The sequence below is a fragment of the Furipterus horrens genome, unplaced genomic scaffold (genome assembly GCF_987537825.1).
Source record: "Furipterus horrens unplaced genomic scaffold, mFurHor1.1.pri manual_scaffold_4, whole genome shotgun sequence".
NCBI lineage: Eukaryota > Metazoa > Chordata > Mammalia > Chiroptera > Furipteridae > Furipterus > Furipterus horrens.
In genome coordinates this window covers 29,096,666-29,116,490 of record NW_028327174.1, presented here as the reverse complement: position 1 = coordinate 29,116,490, position 19,825 = coordinate 29,096,666, and the positions used below count along the sequence as shown (strand labels likewise).

Below are 19,825 nucleotides of genomic sequence, written 5' to 3'. Positions count from 1 at the left end.
TTTGAATTTATATTGTTCAAGTGAACTAAATAAGTATTTCTCAAACTTAAGCAGTTTATATGTCCTTTAGAAGGAAAAATATCTCTTAGAATCCCTCAAATATTTAATTCAATTTGAGAACATTACAGTACTGTTGTTACTTAATATTTTCTAAGTTTAATTAAACGATAAGAGTTTAAAGGAAAGCACAGTCTCTGTTGCCTGGGAAGACTTCTGGGGAAGGCTGGGATTGGCATGAAAGATGGGAGATAACACAGTTCACATGGAAGCAGCTACCCACACAAGCTCTAGTGTCCATTTTAATTTTAACTATGAGGCTAATGGGTTGGTCAGTTTAAGCACAGAGTCACCAGTTGAAATACAGGATCCCCGCATTAATATAAGTTTCATATAAATAATAGGTAATTTTTTTAAATATAAGTATTTGGGAATCCTAAATCTGGCAAGAAGAGAGAACTATGGTCCTGTAGAATTGACCCAGAGAGCCATCCTGTGCAGAATGGATATTATTATGTGGCTAAGATGGAGCCATTGTAAGTCACTGAACAGATGAATAAAATGAGGAAGTTAGCGCTTTCAGGGAAAATCCTCTCCCAGGTGTGTGTCCAGACCAGTTTGTTACAAGGAGAAATGCACTTTTGTTTTTGTTGTTATACCTACTTATCTCTCTCCCCGGTATTAGACTGCAGACCTTTTGAGGGTAGGGCAGTGTCTTGTTTTATTGTATCCAGCATCTAGAACAAAATCCAACAGGTAGTAGTAGCTCAATAAATACTGACTAGAGGTCAGGAGGAGGGAGTGGGGTAGAATGAAATATTTCTCATTGCTGAAATGATTGTAATAAAGTGACAACCTATATTATAAAAATAACAAAGAATAACTGTCAGGTGGTTAGGAAAATGTGATTTGTAATAACTGAGCTTCATGGAAGAATTATAGTAAGAGATGGTCCAAGCAGATTTAGGAGATGGATCTTGAGAATAAGAAGGAGTTGTGCTTCATCATAATATTCAGCCTGAATGTTGGAGCACTTTTGGGGTTGCCTGCCTAAGTTAGAAACAATATTTTGATCTGTGCTTTTTCTTACTCTTAAGAATGATGGAGTAAAAATGGTAAAGAAATATTACCAGATATGCTGGCTAGACATGATATCAATTAGCAAGTTTTCTTCAGCTTCCAGTTACAGTTTTGATGAAATTAAACCATCTGCAATGGATCAAAGATGGAGCTAATCTGTTCTGAGTTTCAGTAAGTAGTTGATGATGTGCCTAGCATGGTCCTGGTGCCGCTTTACTCAGTGTAGCCTTGCCCTTATTAGGTTATTTCTATAAGATATAGTTCAGGAAAGGACCTGGAGAGCGTGTTTTGATCATCTCTATTTTTACTTTCACCCACAGGTGTTATATCCATTACACACTGATTTTAAAATGGGATACTAAAAATAGTTGATACTAATCTAGGTATAAGTAAAATTCCTATATAAAATCTAATTAATTGACAAGAGAAGAGAAGAGTATTAATTTCCAGGAATGATCCTACTCTGTAATTCAGTAATTTCAAAGCATATAAATATTATATGAGTTAGGCATAGAGTAAAGGAGAGGGCGTGCTATTAGGGAACCTACTATAGAGCCAGAAAGAGACAAACAGAGGGACAGAAGCTGGTACAAATGCAGTAAGGGTCGTGTAGTATATGAAAACAACTGCTTAAAAATCCAAAGGAGGGTGTTATTCATTTTGCCTCAGGGAAATCAGAAGAACTTCATAGATCCAGTGACATTTGAGCTGAATGTAGAAAAGGAGGAGTAGTTGGCCAGAAAGAATAAATTTAGTAGGAATGATAGGCAATCGGTCATGAAAGTGCATGGTGAGTTCAGGGAGGAGAAAACGTGGTGAGGGTGAGATGCAGTTGTGAAAGAGAAGACCGAGAGTAAGGCAGGCCAGACAGGTTGGCCCTTTCATACTTTAATGCATTTTCTTTGCATGCAGTAGGGAGCTATAGAAGGTTATAGGCAGAAACAACACATTGGATCTGTGTTATAGAAAGGTAACTGGCTGAAGAGTGAAGGATGAAGAGCAGGACAGGGCAGGCTGGTAGAAAAGACGTACAGCTAGGAGGTCAGAGAAGAAATGATGCATGCTAAAAGGAGGTCACGTAAAAGGAAAAAAAAAAAATATATATATATATGGCATCTGAGAGAGAACCAGCGTTGGAGCTTTCAGAAGAGAAATAGTCACAGATGAATTTGAGAACTCTGATTTGAGGGACTTGGAGATTGTTGAGACATCCACTTTGACATTGAATGTGAGGGGCTAGTGGTAGGGTAGGTATATTGTCCGCCTAAGAGAATGATGTTATGTATAAGATGAGCTAGACTTGTCCCATAAGGGCTCAGTGAGTGGAAGTTCTAGAGAGACAGATTTTAGCCTTAATCATAAACCCTTCCTAGAGGTCAATAAGGGAAGAGAGATCCTTAAAACATGGGAGTAGTGAATTGCCTCTTCTATTGAGGTAAAGGGGGAATTCCTGGAGTTCAGCTCTCTTATTAACTATCTGGGCACGTTACATCGTTCTGAATGCCTCATTTTCCTCATCCATAAAATGGGGGCAGGGGGGCGGTAACCTGCAACCGGCCTCATTTGCTTGTTTTGAGGATTAATGAGATAACATGTGAAAAATTCTTAAAACAGTGTCAGGTCCAGAGACAGGACTAAATAAACATTAGCCCTCATATGCTAAGCCCTTCTGTAATTGACCAGATTTCATATGGATATTGATTTCAGATGTTTCTTTAAAATGTAAGCACAGGAAAATCTTTTAACTGATCTCTCGAACTTGCTGAGGTATAATTATCAGAGAGGACTTAGACTTTCCGTTGCTTTTTTCCATTAAAAATGCTTTGTACACAGTATCACCTTTAGTTGGTGGAAATTGATCTTATGTGTATGTTGCCTAAAATAAGTAAAGCTCCCATTTTAGTGGAGTTTTATTCTTGTGAATTTGTTTCTCAATGTGGAGCCTCAAAGGAGAATGCTGAGCTTTTTATGAAAATGTGATAGACATAATCACGCTTTAGATTATAATAATAATCTTTAGATTACAACCTGCAAGTCAGTGTTCGGTTAGAGTACTACGGAATACCCTGTCATCTGCTGCTGGATGAGAAAATACCTTTCTCCCTTGCGTGTTTTGTTTGTTTCTCTTTGTCACCCACTTATCATACTATTTTATCTATCATACGTGGCAAGAGAGAATGCCCAGTACAAAGTGAACACCAGTCTGGTATTGGAAAACAGACTGCCAGGTGTCAGTGAATGCTACTGCAAAATCTGAGGTGAGTTACTGCTACCACTCTGCCTCAGTTCTCCCATCTCCACAATGGCTGCCGCCTAGTACTTCCTAATAAGTATGGGAAAGTTCATTTCTCTATCACAGATTTCTGTAAGAATTTTTTCTAATAGTCAGTAAAAATACATCAATAAATCTTTGCAGTTGGAAACAAGCTAGTATTTATTTCCTTATGTGCCCTACAGTTAAGAGGACAGATAGGAATTAATTTCATCGTCTCAATAAATAACATGATTTATAAAGAAAAAGTGGTAAGAATGAGAGGGGAAATTCCTAATTCCCTCCACGCCCCCTCCCCCAAAACCACATAGTTGAAGTGCTTTGAACCTGTCAGAAATAAGAGTGTAGGAGGGAAAAAAAAACACCAAGTAATACCAGCCTGCCAGTCTGGGCTGTCGAAAATATCTGTTATGCCATCTGTCACAGGAGATTTTAGGTTGGAGAGCAGCAAATCCGTGACTGGGGACTCCAAGTTCAAAGGCAGGTCTCTCCTCTCTTCCACACACTGCAGGGTGTCTAAATCACTCTCTGTTTTCGGACGTTTTCATTGATCATACATCGTGAATCTGCAATGTCATTAAAAAAAAAGAAAGAAAAGAAAAAGCAAGAGAAAAAGCTTTAAAGAGTCACTGTTTGCAAACTGTCCCAAGGGTTCTGTAATTTAAATTAGAGTCACCGAGATAGGTGATACAAAATGTCTATCCCTGCTGACTTCCTCTAACTCATCCTGGGTTCCTAACAGCGAAAACCTGCGGAGTGGTGGGGGAAGGGTGGATTTCCGGAGGGAACAGGTAGGCTGCAGGTCCACCACGTGGACACGTTTGTTACTGGGGGACGACGAGAAGTAGCAGTTAGGCAGTGGAGTAATGCTTCTCAGGGGCCAGGGCTCCCGTTCGTAATACATTCCTTTCTTAATGTGACTTGATGTAGATAGAGTGAGGGCCTATCAGGTGTGAAAAGCCCTGCTGCTCTTGGCGTGGAGTGGCCTCCAGACGGTGATTTGGCGACGTCAATCTAGTCATGCTTGATTTGGACACTTAACGTGGTAAAGCAGGATTTCTCTACCCCCGATCAACTTCTCAATTAGCAAGCTGCCTGGTGTAACAGCCGTGTTTTGCAATCCCTCAGGGCTGCTTCAGGGGTCATTAGGGTGAGAAAACTTGAACGCTAGCTTGGCTGGAGCAGAGAGGGAGGGAGCCTGAGAGCTTTCCTACATACATATAACCCTTTTCAAGTTGTTTGCTTTCATGGGATTGATTCTTGGCACATTAAGAAGCTTAAGGCTCCAGTATCTTCTTTAAACTGCCCCCCTTATCGCCTTTGCAGATGACAGGGTTGTTTTATTTTCTTTTTTTCTTTTTTTTTTTTTGACAGGCTGAGAGTAAAAAGATAACTAGTAGGTTAGTGCTTTATTTATACATGTGGACACACAGCGCAGAGAGACACACATACTTATGTTCAAATATCTTTTAAGGTCTCTTTTCAGGGTCTCTGGTTACCAGGATATGCCAGTTGTTAAATGATGTCAGTACCTCATTTTTCTGTATTTGAAATGTCTGAGTTCAAAATCTTTGTTTCTGCTATGTCTGACTTTGTTCACTAATCATAAATTGTGCCTTATTCAATATTTTCCCTCTAAAGCCTAATTAATATTTACATGAGTAATATATGTTAATATGAGGTTTATGTGATGGGCATTTATGAACAGAAATTGAAATATATTTAATTAATATGGGTTTTTCCCTAGCTGTGATTTGAATAAATGGCTTAGTCCCAATTTTAATAAAGAAATTAAAATGTCAAGGGATTTAAGCATAATTTCATCAAATGTATCTGGATAGGAAAATAAACACATAGAAAAGTATTTTTAAAATTGTACTAATTATTTAGAAAATATCTACTTTCAATAATTATAGGTTCATATTTGTAATTTCCTGTTTTGATAACTTATTTTCAGATCCACTTGGTTAGAAAATTAGATGAATGAATTTGTATCAAATATTTTAGCAGATCCTGCCTTAATGTAATATTTTTAAAGCAAATTATTTTCACATATATTCCATGAAGAGGTTTTCCCAAAGTTGTTTGCCTAGATTTCTTTTAAAAAACATTTATTTTATTGACACTGAGCAGAGCTATTTTATATGGTTAATACTAGATGCGTGGTTCTAGAGATAACTGAATTCAGTGTTTTTATAAATTGGAAGTTGGCTATATATTGATGTTCTACAGCCCAATACATTCTCTGTTTATTAAGGGTTTGACATCCAGGTTCAGAAGTGTTAAAGAGTAGTTAAAATTCTGGACACCGTGGCATAGCAATTTCTAAGAAGTACTTCAAATAAGTCCGAAAGGTGACACAACAAAGGAAATACCTCAGTAGCTCTATCTTTTTATGAAGAAAATCTATACTCATTCCAAAAACGAAATCTTTACTTAAACTCAGCACTATGGAAATAACATTTTACAAAAGAAAGTGCTTTAAACACTACTCAGAAACATCATATATGTTTATAAATGATATCGTATTTGTATATACAATAATATCTATAGGTTTCATTGTAATTCTTTTTGTATATTTTTACTACACAAAAATTAGACTTGAATGTTTCTCCTTCATAATACTGTCTTGAGTGTTATACTGGTTCATTATGGAAAACATCAAGTTTGGACAAATTCATGCTAAAGAGTTATAGCTCTTCCTTCCACAAAACTGTTTTGTCTTTATGAGTCTTCTTTTTCTTATTCCAAAAAGGAACTCATCTAATCCTACAAATAATTGTTTTCCTGGCTTTATTTTGGTAATTCTTTTAAATCTTACTTTAAGGCAATTCAAAAATCTTTTAAAGGATTTTCAAATTAAAATTCAGTGTGAATATATATACATATATATAAATACTAACCATGTTGAATAAAAGGAGTTATTCCTTCCCTTTTAACTGAGTTTTAATAGAATGTTACAAATTCAGTCTGACAACCAAAACTCAAATTATCCATATTAGCTTTTACCCGAATCATCCAGTTACACTTCAGCTAAAATGAAGAATCACAGAATTTTAAAATTATACAAAAGCCTTTAACAGGTATTTAATTCAATCTACCTATTTGGGTCAAAAAATATTGAAGAATGGAAAGTTTGAAACCTCTGAATTCTAATTGATCTTTAGCTATTATTAGAGATTTAGCTATTACATGTGATTTTCAATTTAACCAAGGATACTTGATAAAGGAAGTACTGCCAGTAATTAGACTGGGCTACAGGAATATGTACAAGATTGGCCTGGGCAAACTGGCATATGAGTATCCTTATTACATGTAGTTAACCCATGTATGATTTTTTTTAAATGGTAGTTTTGAGAATACTTTCTTATAAGAATTTAATAACAATTGTCTGTTAAAATCCTAAAGAAGTAAAAGATGTCAGGTGTTACATTTGCTTTGTGGAAAATACTTTTTAGAAAGAGAACAAATAAGGTATATTCCAGGAATCTCTGATGGTTATATTAATGGATTTGGAAGTAGGGGGCACTCAGATGTCTCCATAGCAAAACATTCTTGGATAAAAGCAAGGATGAATATCAGTGACAAAGTTATGCACCTTTTTTCTTTGGCCAATTTAACTTATAAAATAAATTATACGATATGCCAAATTCTGCTATTTACCTAAAATTAACATATTATAATTAGGCTGTTTTCTCAAAGAAGTAAGGTAAAAGATTTAAATAAAATTTGAAACTAAATTGGAGGTAATAGGTCCCTATATAGTTTGTCACTATTCTCCTGCAAAGTGCTTTTTGCTTTGAAGTAAGACATACTAATTAATCACAGCAGAAATGTTTGTCTGGAATTTTACTGGCTAGTTTCAAAGACAAGGAAATGCCTTGCCTATTCTGGGTAAATGATTTGTTTCCTTTGTATAAATAATTGAGCAATTACGGTCACTATCTCATAATTTCTGAATATGAAAGATACACTTTATATCAGAGAGAATGTTTTGCATTTCAGTTCCAATCACACTGTCATCACTGAGTCTGTTTCTGCCAGTGGAACTTTAGCGAGTCTTGGTTAGTGCCTGATATATGAGTGAGTGGCACTTGGAAATATGTTGAAGTTGACATGTGAAAATAAGAAGTGGCTTAATTGAAAAAGACCAAAGAAAAGTTCTTTCCCATGATTAATTCACAAATAAATGTTTTCAAAATGACCTTTGTACTTTCTTGTAAGTGTTTTTGTTTTCCTTTACTGTTCAAACATCTCAATACTTCATTAGTTATGAGATGGGTAAAAGTAATATTTTCAAATAAGATGCATACCTCTCCACTTACATTCTTATTCACTTTTATATCTAGTGTATGCAAAGAAATGTGTGAAAAAGAAAGATAAAAGAGAAGGTAATTATGGCCTCCGAGAATCTGTAAAGATTTCAAGACTTCAATGTGATTTTTAAGAAAATATTACACACTTTAAAAGTTCCCACCTTGAAAGACCTATACAATTTTAAGTTGGTAAAGCTTTTTGAAACTCATGATAGAACAGATTCTCACTTTAAAATTTTTTAAAGCTTTTATTATAAAATTGTATGTAGTATATTCCAATTAGTGTTTATTGTACTATAGCTAAAACCAGTGCCAGATTTATTTTGATCTACCAATATAGATATATAGTAAATAAATTGCCACAATATCTGTAAAAATAGATATTTGTGCTCACATAATTGTGACTGATTAGAACAGGGATGCTATAGGGATTAAGTGAAATATCTACTTTTATTATTATTTTTAAATCTATTTCTAGTTTTAGCTCATATGTTATCCTTTATTTTTACTGTTTCTTTTTTTTTCTACTTTTTATTACTCTAGACCTTTCCAAAACTATATGTAAAAATTTGAAAACTCTGGTTTTTCCAATATCACAACAATAAATAGCAAGCTTGACACATTTCTTTTATTCAAGCTACAAAAGATTCTTTTCAGTACCAAGATTTTATGATTCTGTGAAATGTTGGTACAATTGCCATATTTGTTCAGAAGTATTATCCTCATCATATGCCGAAGGAAAAACATTCAATTTTACTTTTTACCCAAATTACTTCTCCCTCTAGGTCGCAGTGCTGATCATAAATAGCAGTAACACCTGCTCATAAGGCTTTGAAAAATGGGTCTGAGGAGAAATTGATAGTTATTTGTTGAAAGTGAAAATATAATATTTAATCACTGTTTGCAACTTTTAACTGAGTCAGATGTAGGGAGAGAGATGATTCTAAGTAAATCGCCCTCTTTCACATCATTAACACAGAAACTTCTGCCCAGTGTATCCCCTTCTTGCCCCATTTTTATAGGGTGTACTGAGAAGTATACTAGTGAGGAAAGGGTCAGACTTGGATAAGGAGAGTTAGTTTCTCATGCTCACTCCAATATTAAATACCAATTTTAGTATATGTGCTGCTGAAGCAAGCACTCCAATTGTAAGTAATAGTCTAAGAGCTAGGACAATCTAGGCAGCCCAAATGTCAGCTCATTTTTCTTTCCTTATTTTCCTGTTGCTGCCTTCATGGAGCAGAAAATAAGTTTATAAAGGAGTTAACACTTAGTAAGCCTAAAACTGGAAAGGATAGGTGGGACATTGTCACCTCTTTCAGATTATGGATGCACTATAGTGGTTCACATCATTAGCATACATACTTTTAAGTTACAATAAAATATCTCTAGTCTTTACTTTTTTTTCCTATCTGTAGGCATGGAACACTGGAAGAGAGATTTTAGGATGAGTTTTAATTAGAAAATCCTAGACGTCCATTTGTTTAACTGTTTATAAACCTTGTAAAGTATATCTAGGGCTACAGGGAAACCTGAGGTGTTAGGCCAGTACTTTCCAATAGAAATATAATGTGATTAATGTTTTAATTTTAATTTTTCTAGCAGCCCCTATATTAAAAGGAAAGTTTTTTAAAGGTGAAATTAATTTTGAAAACATACTTTCTTTAACCAAATGGATTCAAAAGATTATCATTTCAGTATGTAATTAATATTTTTTAATTATTTATAAAATATTTTACTTTCCTGTGCTAAGTTTTGAAATTTGGTGTGTATGTCATACTTAGAACATACATTGATTAAGTACAGCCACATGTGAAGTGATCAGTAGGCACATGTGGTTAGTGGTTACCATATTTGTCAGCACAGCCACAGACAGTGAGTGAGAGGGTCGTTAGCTTAGCTTATGAGTTGATTGGAGGCAGAGAAGGAACCAGCTCTGTGGTGAAAGGTAAAGGACTGTGCGTACCGTGTCGAGGGTACTGCTGGGTTTTTTTTTTCCTGAACTATCTGAAGTCCAACACAACCTATTTTGAGTCATAGTCTCCATGTTGGAGTAGATTCTGTGGTTGTTTAGGGCAGGATCTCCTAACCAAGCATTCATGGAACTTGACATAGTTTCTCTGGAATGATAGGTTTCTATAAGTCAAGTAAAGTTTTAGTGGGGAATGAAGTCTTCTTAGAATGTTTCCTTAGTCTTTTCTTTACCTAATATGCAAGACCCAGAGAGACAGATGACAGTGCATTCCACCAAAATCTTTCTTCACTTTTAGCACTCCTTTCTATGTTTCTGTTTTTCCCAATGTAGTACTAAGTAGACCTCAAGAATTCTAAAAACCAAAAAATTAAGTTGTCTCCCTTCCTGTTCATGGTTGACTTTTTACCTATGATTTTATTATCCCCAAGATGTAGTTGTTCTTTAAATGGGTTGGATCATGAGCTGATAATAAATTCCACTGGTGGTTGGCAGACAGATGCTTAAGAATTAGCCCTCTAGGTTAGGTTTGAACACCCAGCCCTGCAATTTGGACTATTCTGTCTGATTCAAGGAAGAGTAGAGTTTTGCCTGAGCATAGGAGAGGGGCACGTTCTGAGGATACTCTTAAAATACTGTACCGAACATGAAGCCTCAGTCATCCAGGCCAGAGTAACCTATATATTAGGCTTCTAATATATATCTTATATTATATACATTATCTTATATGTGTGTGTATGTGTATATATATATAGAATACACACATGTATACATACACACATGCATATAAAATGAATATATATATTATACAGGTATATATTAAACTTTACTTTTAGCAAATGGCTTTTATATTTCTATTTGGTATGATTTATATGTTCATATAAAATATACCAAGGCTGAACTTAATAAGCTAAATTAGAGTTTATTTCATAGAATAAAAGTACTTAATGATGAAATAATCTCTAAGTTTTCTTTAAACAGATGTATTTAGTTTCTTTAAAACATGGTCAACTTTTTTTAGCTAGTTTAAACTTAACTTTAGAAAAATTCATAGTCAGCATTGTACACAAACGTATACTAAAAACATGTCCTAAGCCTGTGTAATGATTAGGAGAGTAGTTCAGACTAATATATATATATATTAACTCCCACAATATTGTCATCTCTGTGAGAGTGGAGCACATGCTAAGAACTAACAGAGAGAGAACAATAGGTTCCTCTCTCTTCAGCCTTGTAATGGGTGAGCTTTTTACTTTTAAAAGAGAAGAATTGAATGTTTAAAGTGTTTTCATTTTCTATCAGTACATTCCCTAGTTTAAAAAGTGAAATAGAAAAGGGGATGAGAACTATATTTGCAATAGACAAAAAAGCAATTGCCCTTCTCAATCTATGAAAATGTTCCATTCCTTCCCACATAACATATTCAATAAAACTTCGTCATTCAGCAATCAAAAGTTGAAGCTCTTTTCTATTGATTATAATGACATCTTCTTAGAAAAGTAAACTTTCCTTTCTCTTTTCATCTCTAGTTATTCTGCACATAGAGTTCTTTTACATAGGATGATAACTAAACTAAGTCTTATCCTTACTGTAAATTCATGTGTCTTCAAGTCGCTGAGAATTACTGAATACTAGAAAAGAATATTTGATCTTTGTTCAGAATTAAGGGTTACTGCAGTGATATTTATTTATGCATTTTCTCCCAAATAATAAATTAATTTGAGTCAAATACTATGCTTTTTATTCGCTTGGGGGAGTTTGATTTAGTGACTTGAGCCACTGATCTGGTAAAAAAAGAAATCCATAGAAACATCTGGTGATGTGAAATAAAAGACATTAATACAGTGAGCACTCATTCTTACCCACTGCTCATGCCTATAGTAAACCATATTTATTATTGCTATGTTAAATGATTATATGTCTTGAGTTTTTCTCTATCCCCGCCCCCCAGAACTTTGGTAATTGATGTTTACTAACCCATACAGAATTCTCCTGATTTATGGCTATGTTCCAAAAGATGTTGAACATTTTGTAAAAATGAGATATTTCCTGGAAACTTTAAAAATATAAATGTGTACTGTTTTAGGTTTTGGTATACTACCCATACATAAAAATTATAAATTATTTCTCAGTAAATGCTCACCACAATGTAGGAAGTGTTATATAGTGTACAGATAGGCCTAGTTCTTACCCATAAGAAAGTTGTCTCTTTGTTTTTTATCATTGTGTCTATGTTTAGATTGTTAATACCAGGCGGTAGCAGCAAAAAAGGAAGTGGAAAAGAGACAGAACCTCCTTTTGGATTTCTGCAAATAATAATATGCATTGATATTGTGTAGATGATAGTTGTCACATTTTACATTGTAAGTCTACTTCTCGTAGTGTGTCAGAAACAAGGGAAAGGTCATATTGCATAAAGCCTGTTATGAACATAAATGGTAGGGGAAAAATGTAGCCCATAAATTGGCAAATTAACCCCTGTGTACTTTGAGACTCTGTAAGACATCTTAAAATGAGCAAAATGGATCAATAACATTATTTTTTTCCCTATCATACATTCATGAGCTGGTACTCTATGATTATTTAGGTCAACATTTCAAAATGTTTTAAAGTAAATCTTTGTCTGTCTTAGTGTACTACTTACTAAATATACCTAGTCCCTACTTTTATGTAAGGCTTAGATTATATAAACCTTATAAACAAGGGATTACAGAGATCTCTGACTTCAACAGGAAAGTAGATCAAAACCGACACCCTTGTAAATGAGTCTGGGAGTGCAACGGTTACAGAAATTTCCAGGATTATGAATAGTATAAATGAATTAGATAATTAAAAGACTCTTCTTGAATATTTCCTAGACATAGCTGCAAAAAAATCTTACAAATGAAGGCGGTGCGTGCCTTAATTCTTTTTGCCTGAGCCAAATGTCATGTTTGAAAACTAAAGGATTACATTATCTATTTTGAAAAGCCCATTTTGTAAAACAGGACTTGGTTTCATTTCCCAGAGAATCTTGGGCTTGTCCCACTGAGAAAAAGGAGAATGTGGCTATAGAATGATCTCTTGATCCTTGGCCCAAACTGAGGAAAAAGTCTTAACAAATGCATCGTTTTGCAGTAAATTAGATCAGATTTCCGCATCTCCGCACTCAGTCTGTGAGCTGACAGTTCAGTAAAATGTTCCCTTGTAAGGTTCGCCCTCTTAGGAAAAGGGGCAATAATTCATCATTAGGATTTCAGAGTCCAGGTGTAGATGAAAACTGATGGAGCCTCCAGCGGCGCAGGGAGGGTGGATGGAAGAAGAAAATTTTATCTGAAGCCTAATTCCCTGGTTACAGCAGAGAATAATTAAGATAATATTGCTCCAAGAGTCTTTTAATGATTAAAAATCACATATGCAGAATCCATAAATTGGAGGGCAACAAATTGAAAGGCTGTAATGTCAGAGATCTGTTTTGTGCACATTGCACTGGAAAGTACACCCGTGGCAGCGCGCTGTACAAGCAACCACCGGAGACCGGGACCATTCCAAGGACTTTGTTTAGATGCAACAAATCATTTGTCTGTTATTAACCCAGAGCTTGTAATTATGCAGATTGCCATAGATTTTCCTGGGCCTGGACGTGAGATTGAGGGTTGTTCACAGTATAGCAGGCAGCTCAGGGCTGGCCATGCATTACTGAACTTGCCACATTTATCATGTTGACTGATGGCAGCAGAAGCAGGTCTCAGGTCCCAGTGGTTAATGTAGTGGGTAATTAACTGTCATTTGCCTAGTAATAGGCTGATGATCAATGGTTTGTGTGGAAACAAATTCTAATCAGGTAGCTGATAAATGCTCAGCTAGCGAGAGCAATTGAAATTGGGGGAAACTATGTCCAGAATTTCAAAATGGCATTGTGTGTGTATGTTTATTAGGTATAAGCAAACTGAGTAGTTCTGAAGAACTGCTTTCTCTCATACTAATCGCATTTTATAGGCACAAGTGCACCTAGATGCATGGAATAAAGAACTTTTAAGGTTTCCTTATTTCTCAATAATAATAATAATAATGATGAAAGAACAGAAGAAACAAATGGCACACGTAAGTGATGTGACTCCTGAATAGATCACGTGAAGTACTCTGAAAAGTAGATGTGAAGTGTTAGAATGAACGGAAAAATCTGCTAACAAAAGAATAGGATGAAAACTTAACTTGGTGATGGTTTCATTTTTAATGATGCCAGTAGGAGACTCAAGGTACTATATCTTCAATGAGATTCTTTTTAAAAAAATAAAAATTATTTCCTAAAATAGGGACTGTAAACTGAGAGCACAAAGGTTATTGGTTATATTCTTTAGACTAAGCATATTAAAATGTTTTACTTTTTCTTTTTTAAATTAGTTTTATTGTATTTTTTCCCATTGCCATTTCTCCCCTTTATACTCCCCCGCCCGTTGTCCATGTCCATGATTGTTTTTCAGGGAAAGTCAGTGTGTAACAATTTTTAACTTAGTCTTCTTGAATATGAACCTTGCCTACTTTTTATCGAGTGTACAGATTATGCTAGCAAAATATTGGAAAGGCATTTGTATGTTCTACCCTCAAGGTGCTTAAGTTCTTCAAGAGACAATCTCACAGAAACATAAGCTTAAACATTTATTACAAGTTTGTCAGACACTTAAAAGCCACTCTTACAACGCTTTCCTCCAGTCGCCATTAGCCTGGTGAGAGGAAGTAGTTAGGAAGTTGAAAATGAATATGCATACCTAAAGCAAAGGCCTATCTTCGGGGTACATAGAAAGTAATCAGAGAAACTTCAGCACATTGGCGCGTAATCCTTAAGTTCAATAAAATGAAAGGCTAAGATACTTTAAAGTACATTTTTATAACTAAAATGAGTTTTCTCCAAAACACCTTTGAATTCATTAGTTTAGAACTGCTTTTAATTTGGTCTCTCCCATGAGAGCCATTATATTTTTCTCCTGTCAGCCTGATGCTAGAGAAAAAAGCAAACTGGCAGATGTGGTGTTTTTCATCTAGTTTGCTTCCTAGTTAAAAAAAATGCATTAACTACTATGCACAGAATATTATTTGCAATAACTCTTCACCACCATTAACTATTTTAAAGAGACTTAGTTTAACTATTGCCAGTGAAAATAAATAAAATATTTTATTTCCTCCCATTATGAAAATATGGAGACATGTTGTGTTGTACTGTATTTTAGGTCATTAAAATAACTATTTACAGGAATCTACAGCAAATAGGATTTTTTAAAAATATCTTTTTTTTCCCAGACAATTCCAGTGGTTCTTACAGTATATTATGTTCCCACTTATGATCTAGCTCTACAGAGTTTATAGCCTCGTTTACTTTAATGTGCTACCTGAATAACATAATCATAGCTATAACTATGGTATAGGACTGGGCTGTAAGTGTGGGCTCCTGTAATGTTTTTTGACTATTTAAATGACTTACCCTTAAATGGTCTTTTGCTAATAATGGTGAACTATTTAGCAACTAGGTGACAAAAATAGTGAATCATTCAAATGGGTTTTTTTTCTAACTAAAATGTTTAATATGTGGCATTAAGATCAAAGTTACATTATTTTATATTTACTCCATATTCTAACTAGTACATTTTTGCTACGAATTCACCCCTATTGACTTCTGTTTATGTAAGTTTCCCAATGTATTTGTCTTTTCCTTTTCTTCTCAAAGAAGATGGGATTTTCATCAAGAAAGGTCAATTGAGTGTGTGTCACCAAAGAATATTTATGTACATACCTAGATGAAACTCACTTGAGTACATCCTAAAGCATTGTGCATTGATAGCTTTGCAAAGTATATTAGCGTCTTCTCTAGTCACTTGCTCAGATCTTTCTGTAAGAGTTTGAAAAAATTGTCTACTGTTCCAGGCTCTTCGGTGTAACAGGGAACTGTGCTGCCTGTAGCAAGCTCATCCCTGCCTTTGAGATGGTGATGCGTGCCAAGGACAACGTGTACCACCTGGACTGCTTTGCGTGTCAGCTTTGTAATCAGAGGTACTCAGATTTCATTTTGTCTTCTACAAAATGGTGAAACTCTTTTTTGGCTGTTCAACAGGCGGGACTTATATATTAGTACACTTTACTGAAAGCAATTAACCTCAGCATTTTCAGTTTCTGAAAATATTCATTTTGTGCCATAAACAAATCACTGAGGAGAAGCTTAAAACTACACTCATACCTAAAAGAAATTCACCATGTATGATAGGAAATGAGAACACTTCTATAAACTTTTAGTCTTCTTCTTATTCATTCTGCTCTTTGTTGTTTTTCTATTTTAAAAAGTAGATTTAAATGTCTTTCCTTTTTTTCACTACCTCTGTGAGCAAACACACTGGCACTGAAGCAAATACACAGGAATTTGTGGCATGTGGTGTGTATTCATCTTGTTATTCTTATTTATAGTTGCCCTATCACTTGATGTCTTACGCTGAATTTCAACCTTGTTTTATGTGTGTGTCTTAAGTTGCTTCAAGTCTCTTTGTGAACAGGGCTAGAGATACCTAGTAACTAAGAAGGCAGCAGCAGCATTGGAGAATCTAGAGTGTTGCACAGCGAATCTAAGAGCCTAAATTCTGGTCTGGACTTGGCCCCTCACAAGATGTATGACCATAAACCAATAATATTAGCTCTCTGGACCTCAGTTTTCTCATTAATAACATAAGGGAGCTGGATTAGTCAACTGCAGGGAATTCTTTCATCTTGAAGTCTTATGACTTCATCCCATTTTTCTTTATTGAAAGTTATAACTTTTTATTTCCAGTGGGAACTATATACCACTGGTACCTGTTTTATGTGACAAATACAGAGTATATTAGAATATTAAACTATATGCATCATTAAAAATACATTTCAAAAATTAGTACACTTGATGGGTTTTAATGAAAATAAATCCTGTATGAGTGTGAAAACACCTGGACATACTATATAATCAGAAAATATTAGTTGTGTCAAGTTTTCAGTTATTGTAATTTCCTGTTTTACTGTTCAATGCAGTATCTTCTTATGAGGCCCCATAGAGTAGTAGAAAGAATATGATGTTTACACTGAGAACTGAATTCAAATTCCAGCCCCACCATATATTAGCTTGTGATCGTGAGCCTGTTACCTCGTCTCTCTGGTTTTAGTTTTCATGCCCTTAAAATAAAGACACTAATGCCTGTCTTACAGATTTTGAAAATCAAATGAAGTAATGTAGATAAGTACCAGGAATAGGTCCTTAGAAACTAGAATAATTAATAGAATTAGAAATTAGAAAATAGAACAATAGGTTCTCAAAAATTAGTTTGTTTTCCTTGATATTTATAACTTACTTATACCAAATATTTCACTTACCTTTTATACAAGATACATATCTCAATAATGTCTCCTACTAAATAGATATTCAGACTGTGACTCAGTATACCTTGTCATATATAATTTACCCAATAAATAATTCAGGAAATCATCTCACAACATCTTGAGTCTTCCCAACAAATACCTGGAATCAATGTAATTTAATTTAGTCTACAGTGACATTTAACCAAAAATAAATTGGCAAATGCACGTGTTGTTTATTGTATGTAAGGATATGGATAAACAAACACAGTTATCCACACACCAATACAGACACATTTACATGCATGTGTACATGTATGCAAATACATTTTAAAAGTGTATTAACAGTAAATTTTAAATTCTTTTGTTTACTTGTCTCATCAGTTGACTAATAGCATCCACTAACAATTAAGTTATTTTCATATAATAACATTTACTGCTTTTCTACTTATAAAGGTTACATATTCATAGTAGAAAATTTAGAAAATACAAAGAGAAATATAACATTGTCTCATATTTCACTATTTTCTTACTATTATAAGAGAAAATATTTTAGTATTTTGGTGTATAGCCAGCTGTACAACTTTTCATACATCTACAAGTGATATATAGCACATACTTTATATTATAGGCACATTTAAGAAGATTAAATGGAAGTTACAAGAAAAAATCCTAATGTTTAATATTTGGCTTTTTAATTTAATATAGTATGCCTTTTTCCCCTACCTTTAAGAATTCTTTTTAAGATATTTTAAACTTTTCTCATGCTCATTTTTGTGCTGGAGCTTCATATAATAAATTATCAGATGTATAGGTTGTTTATTCAAGTTTTTATATTACAAATATTATTAATATGGACTATGAACAAACACATACTGAAATCTATCAGCATAAATTCACAGGAGCAAAATTAATTAGGAAAGGTATATAAAAGTTTAAAGACTATTGTTACATATTGCAAAATGCTCTCTAGAAAAGTTAGTCCAATTATTCTTGCACACCAGAAATGTAAAAACTCTGCATTCCCTCGCATTCACTCTACACTGGGAATTATTTCAAAAGAAATCCTTGTCACTTAAAGGATGAAAGATGGTATCTCATTATAATTTCCAGTTAGCATCCATTTGCTTTCTAGTGGCCCTTTGCTATTTCTTTATTTAGGGAACTGCCTGTTTATGCCCTTTGTTCATTTTTCTATTAGGGCAAGCTTACCTGTTTTATTCATGTTCTACACAGAAAATTAAAACATTATTCAAGTGCTAAACCAGGGCTAAATTCCATTATGATGCAAAGTAATTGTAGGTTGTTAATGCTATTTACAAATCGTATTTTATTTTAGTTCACCATTGAAATAAAAGGTTGCACTCACAATTAAGACTATCTCCTCAGTAGAACTCAGTCAAGTATGACAAACACTCCTAAATTTTGACTCTAAAACTGTTCACATCCTCATTTCTGCAAAATACTATTCTGGTATCACTATTAAAATACCCAATATATTTCCGTGTTCGCTTCGTTTATTACATGCCATAATGGGACTGCCTGTCTTTAGTTCTGGTTATGCACAATTAGCACTTGATTATTGTCTTGTCAATTCAGCCCCAACAAGACAAACTTCTTTAATGCAGGAAGTCAACTAATCTTCATCAGCTGAGCAAAGCAGACAAATTTTGTTTCTCTCAGTATGGAAGGTTTTCAATATAGGAGATCCTGCTTTTACTTTGACATTTCCTTAGGAAATCCTCTTCAATAAAGCCATATGCCACCGAAGCCAGTGTTTTCAGCGGCCAAATCATTATCATAGTATTGCACTTCAAGTGAAACACAAGGCATATAGGTAATTTATTGGCACTTGCCCTTACGCAAACTTTATTGACATCTGAAATTGTCTTATACATGCTTCTGAACTTTATTTAGCAGTCATCTCATTGTAACTTTTAAGTGGAAATATTATTAATATCATAATACTTCTGAATGCTTAAAAAATATTAGCAATAATAACTTCTCAGAATTGTTTGTCCCTTATACATATCCTCTCTGCCCTTTATAGAGGGGTATGGCTAAAAATATGGAGCTCAGAATTAAAAACCTAAAGCTTCTCTATTTTGAAGGTTATCTTGGGTGTCTTATAGAATAACTGAATCTCCTTCAGAATTGGAAAATTCTGTGGAATAAGTAATTTCTTGAAGGCGAATAAGGCTCTCCCCCTACAAAATTCTGTAAAACTAAATGATGGTTTTATAAAAAAAAGTGTTCAAAAAAAGTAAAATTCATGGTCATTTACCACAGCACTACTGTCCAGAGTGGGAAATCTATTACACACTCATGAGAACATTTGAAATGCCAAAGTAAATAATGATACACTAATAAATAGGTATTCTGGGAAAGATCAGAATGAGTTGATGTTGTCAGGGCACATTGATGGAGGGAGTGGAAACTAAAGAATTTTTAGACTTTATAAGTTAGATGGAAAAAAGGGGGAAATATTCTTAGCTAGGTAACATTTTAAGCAAGGATGAAAAGGTTATCATTGGCAAATAATGAGAGCACATTCTTATACAGTGTTGATCATACACCAGACAGTGTTCTGTTTTAGATGTACTAACCCATTTAATACTAAAAATAACCCATATGTAAGTACTATTATTGATCGCATTTTATAGACAATGAGACAGAAGTACAAAAAAAATTGAGTAACTATTCAAAGATTATACAGTTATAAATGATAGACTCAAGATTTGAACCCTAGCAGTCTGGTTTTAGTCTCTGGACTCAGAGCCAGTATAAAGCTGTTCCAAGAGGGGTATTTTATTTTCCAGCTAACTGGATAAAATGTAATTAGAT

At 34.3% G+C, this 19,825-nt stretch overlaps 1 protein-coding gene across 3 annotated transcripts in view; it reads left to right on the top strand.

Moving 5' to 3' along the window:
- Positions 1–19,825, top strand: part of LMO3 (LIM domain only 3) — a 51,339-nt gene that overhangs the window by 27,322 nt on the left and 4,192 nt on the right. For all 3 annotated transcript variants that reach the window (XM_090275470.1, XM_090275469.1, XM_090275468.1), the window contains one exon: positions 15,536–15,661. In XM_090275470.1, the coding sequence (XP_090131596.1) occupies positions 15,536–15,661 (126 nt within the window). The remainder of the gene's footprint in view (positions 1–15,535; positions 15,662–19,825) is intronic.